The 3,681-nt window shown below is 37.2% G+C and overlaps 1 protein-coding gene across 1 annotated transcript; it reads right to left on the reverse strand.

The window, feature by feature from the left end:
- Positions 1-1,805: 1,805 nt before the first annotated feature.
- LOC118323321 (anoctamin-9-like) lies at positions 1,806-3,309 on the reverse strand. Its single transcript, XM_035655273.1, has 3 exons — positions 3,248-3,309; positions 2,084-2,206; positions 1,806-1,977 (listed from the first exon to the last, which is right to left on the reverse strand). The coding sequence occupies exons 1-3, from the start codon at positions 3,284-3,286 to the stop codon at positions 1,834-1,836; spliced, it is 306 nt and encodes a 101-aa protein (XP_035511166.1). The 5' UTR covers positions 3,287-3,309; the 3' UTR covers positions 1,806-1,833.
- Between the last annotated feature and the right edge of the window lie 372 nt (positions 3,310-3,681).

The following is a 3,681-nucleotide window of genomic DNA, read 5'->3' on the forward strand; positions in this document are numbered from 1 at the left end:
AGTAGTCTTATGTTACCTTTTCCAAAGTTACAACATTTGGTTATTTCACAGGAGATATTTAAGATTTTCTCACTGGTTAAATGGTAGAATCAAAATCTGATCAGAGTGGTGAGGTTGTATCTTATATTGTCAATCAAATGCATTCAAACCAGTTTATAGATTAGTTGAGGTTTTGACAGTTAAACTCTTAATAAACAGTACCTAATATACCGATGATTGTTTTTTTCCCTGAACTTGAATTGTTACTTATTTCGTATTTACTGTTATAAAGGCCTCTCTTGTGTAATTAATTGTTTAATACACTGTTGTACATCCCATATTTTCATTGGAATATGTCCAGACTATTACTTTGGAATGTTTTATTATTATCACTGCATTAGTTATTATTTCATTATCACTTTCTGTACAGTACTATTAATTATTGTTGATGTGTTAAGTGGCTCATTCATTCTCCCATGCCTCAGGATAAATATCTGTTGTACAGGAGGAAGTGTAAATCCAGAGAGAGTTAATCTGGCCAGTGCCCAGATTAGCCTTTATTGTACATCAATTCACGGTTATACTGATGTACTGTCAATGGTAGCCAGTAACAAAAGTGGATATGTGCAGTTATTTTGCATTTCAATATAGCATGGAAATATATCACTGCTGTGTAATTAACTGTACATACTATGTTGTGTTTGTACAATTGCGACACAATGGTAAAGTGCTCTCTCCAACACAAACCCTAGTATGCTAACTGGAGTTGTGAAATAAATCACTGTTATTGATTTGGGACAATTGATGTCAATTTAACTGCAGAGATAGAATTTTAAAGACTGACACTGGTGGTACTGTTACTGTAAATGTTAAAAGAAGTTCGGTCTAGACCTGCTCTATTTGAAAAGTGAGATAACTTCTGTTATGAATTGGTGCTATACAAATAAAATAAAATTGAATTGAATAGATCTCAGGAAACCAAATATCAGTTTAAACTAAAGAAACACCCATCTAGATCATAGCCTATATTACGATTATCTGGGGCTCAAAATCAGTGCGTTGGGTAACTTTAGTCTGGCAATGAATGAACAGAAACAAACAACATGCAGAGCATTTTATGCAACTAGAAGAATATTTTACAAAATTATGGGGAATTCTGTACCCATTTCTAACTGAAATGAAGATGAAAATATGACTTATTGGTCAGCCCCGTTTCCCACTACAAATTAAATTTGTGGTCTTTATAATACCTGGTTTTAGGAAGTGCTGCAGCCCCCTTTAAAAATGACTGGCAAGACATTCTTCACATTAAATTATGTCTAATTATCTTAAAGTTATTCCTTCATTCAGCACATAGATTTTAAAAGTGACATACAATTTCTGAGTGGCAGAGAAAAAATTTATTTCAGATCTTGCACATGACCTAGTGCTCTGCTTTGGAAGGCAGTTAGCTGAGCTTAGCTTAGGGGGAAACAGCTAGCCTGTGTGTATCCAGAGTTAAAACTTAAAATCTTCTAACCAGCATGTGTATAAGTGCTCAAAAGATTTAATATGTGATCTTTAGATGTGCTGGTAGGCTTATTTATTTATAGCTGCTGAACTATTCCTTTGAGGAAAAAAGCATAATGTGTTGGGAAGGAAGTTCAAGTATTCATATACTACATAAAGCTGTAGTGTTCTTTGTTTCTGGAAACTTCCGTGTGGAAGAACATAATGTTATTGTTAAAAACAACTTTTCAAATGTGAAACCTTTCAGAATATAGCATGATGATGATTCATGATTCATAATTGTTGCTTTCTCCTGAAAACAGAACAGCTGTCAGAGTAGTTTCCAGGAACTATAATATGTGTGTGTTACCTGGTAGCCTGGGTGACATCGCCCCTCTCATCTCCACACCAGTTGCAGGAGTCGGAGACTTTAAGCAGGTACTGGTAGTCTTCAAACATCTCACATGGAGCACGGAGGCCAAAAAACACTTTGTCATCATGGATGATCCTCTAAGACACACATTAAAGGAAACTTTGGTTTTGTTGATTCATAAAATTCCCACTACATTTCATCAATGTCAGGTGGAAGAAATGACAGTAGAGGAAGCAGACTCACAGTGATCGTGATATTTTTCTTTTGTAGCTGCTGGATGAAGGCTTTCTGTCTCTGAGCCTTCTGGTCTGTGTCATCATTCACCTTGTGGGCTACCAGTACATAGTCAAATGTCCTCTGGGTGGGCTGTTCAAAGACAAAATACCCCCCATGAAAAATATTACATTGTTAAACAGCTTGTATTTGCATTTGAAATGAAAGATGTTTTGGTCAAATCAGGGTTACAAAGGACCTCTACATCGTTACACAGCCTGGGCTGCTTTCACCTCTGAGGTGTTTGGTTTGTTTGCCTGGTTAGTTTGGTTCTTTTGAGCTGGTGTGAAAGCTAGTAAATAATCCTCCTGTCGTGTTTCTGTTGTTTTTCCTCCTGTCTCTACCTATTTGTCATTATTCATAAAATGTATTTCAAGCATTTGTGGACTGACCTGCTGTCAGTCACCTGAATCTGATGTGCTGATGATGCAGAATGACACAACAAAACTGTCCAATCAGTCCCAGGGCACAACAATAAGGATTGCCAGCTTGAAGCCTCTTTCTTGCCCGTTCAGGCAAGTGGTAAAAAATAATTATAAACACATTGTTTTTTCCAGAGCTAATGATGGAAGTACATAAGGATTGAGCCACCTTGCTTTCTTCAAATCTCTGTTGAGTTGCACATGCGCATTAATGATTGGGCACTTGGGCACTGGGAAAGAAAATGGCAGCAGGTAAAGACAAAGTTTAAGAGCTAAAGCGCAAGTGAGCATTTCAATTATCCTGGAAACAGGAGTATTAGTTGGGTGGCGTTAAAAGATGTGGGTGAAACTTCAACTGTGTTGCACTGTTTGCTAAAAGCACAAGAAAAACATCTTGCTTGCATGGCAACTAAGAGGGTCTTTGTTGTTATTTGAAATCACTAATAAGTAAAACAATTTGTATAGGGGCAAGTAAAAATTTCAATAATCAAGATATAACGTGCAAATGAGACAGCTGACATTAACACAAGGGCCTCTAAGGTAAAACTCGATATCTGTTCATGTCTCAGGGTACACTGGGTCAATGGAACCTTTCATTTAAGCAAATATGTTCTCCATTTGCATGTTACTGATGGTCTGTCTACAGTTATCTTGTTCATTTATGTAAAGTTCCTCCTCTCATCTAGAGGAGGAGAGTGATGTGGATTCTTACCGTTGAAGGAAGTAATGGTTCAGTGTCGTAAACATCCATATGCCTGTCCCGCAGCTCAATGTTTTCCTTTAACACACAAACACACACACACACATACACACACACAAACAGGTTAGGAGTGAAACTACTCATACAGTACGTTATAGGCATGTTGTATTATCATACCAACTTGATCGTCTGTAATAAAGATATGACCAGTCAAACAATAAGATATAATCTGTATTTAAATCCTAATTTTGCTGCTGACATGTTCTGAACATTCATTTAAGGCAACATTGTGCAAGAATTCATGTTGTGTAAAGTCCGTTGCTCACTGGCTCTGAATACACATCCAGACAAACCATGGGTCACAGGGGGGAGGGGAGGCATGCTTCAGCACACTACGGACGCAGCGTGTGGGAGAAGTATAGATAAACAAAAGCAAGACAAGCTAA

Source organism: Morone saxatilis, unplaced genomic scaffold (assembly GCF_004916995.1).
Source record: "Morone saxatilis isolate NCDOM2014 unplaced genomic scaffold, NCSU_SB_2.0 Contig0, whole genome shotgun sequence".
In the NCBI taxonomy this organism is placed as follows: Eukaryota; Metazoa; Chordata; class Actinopteri; family Moronidae; genus Morone; species Morone saxatilis.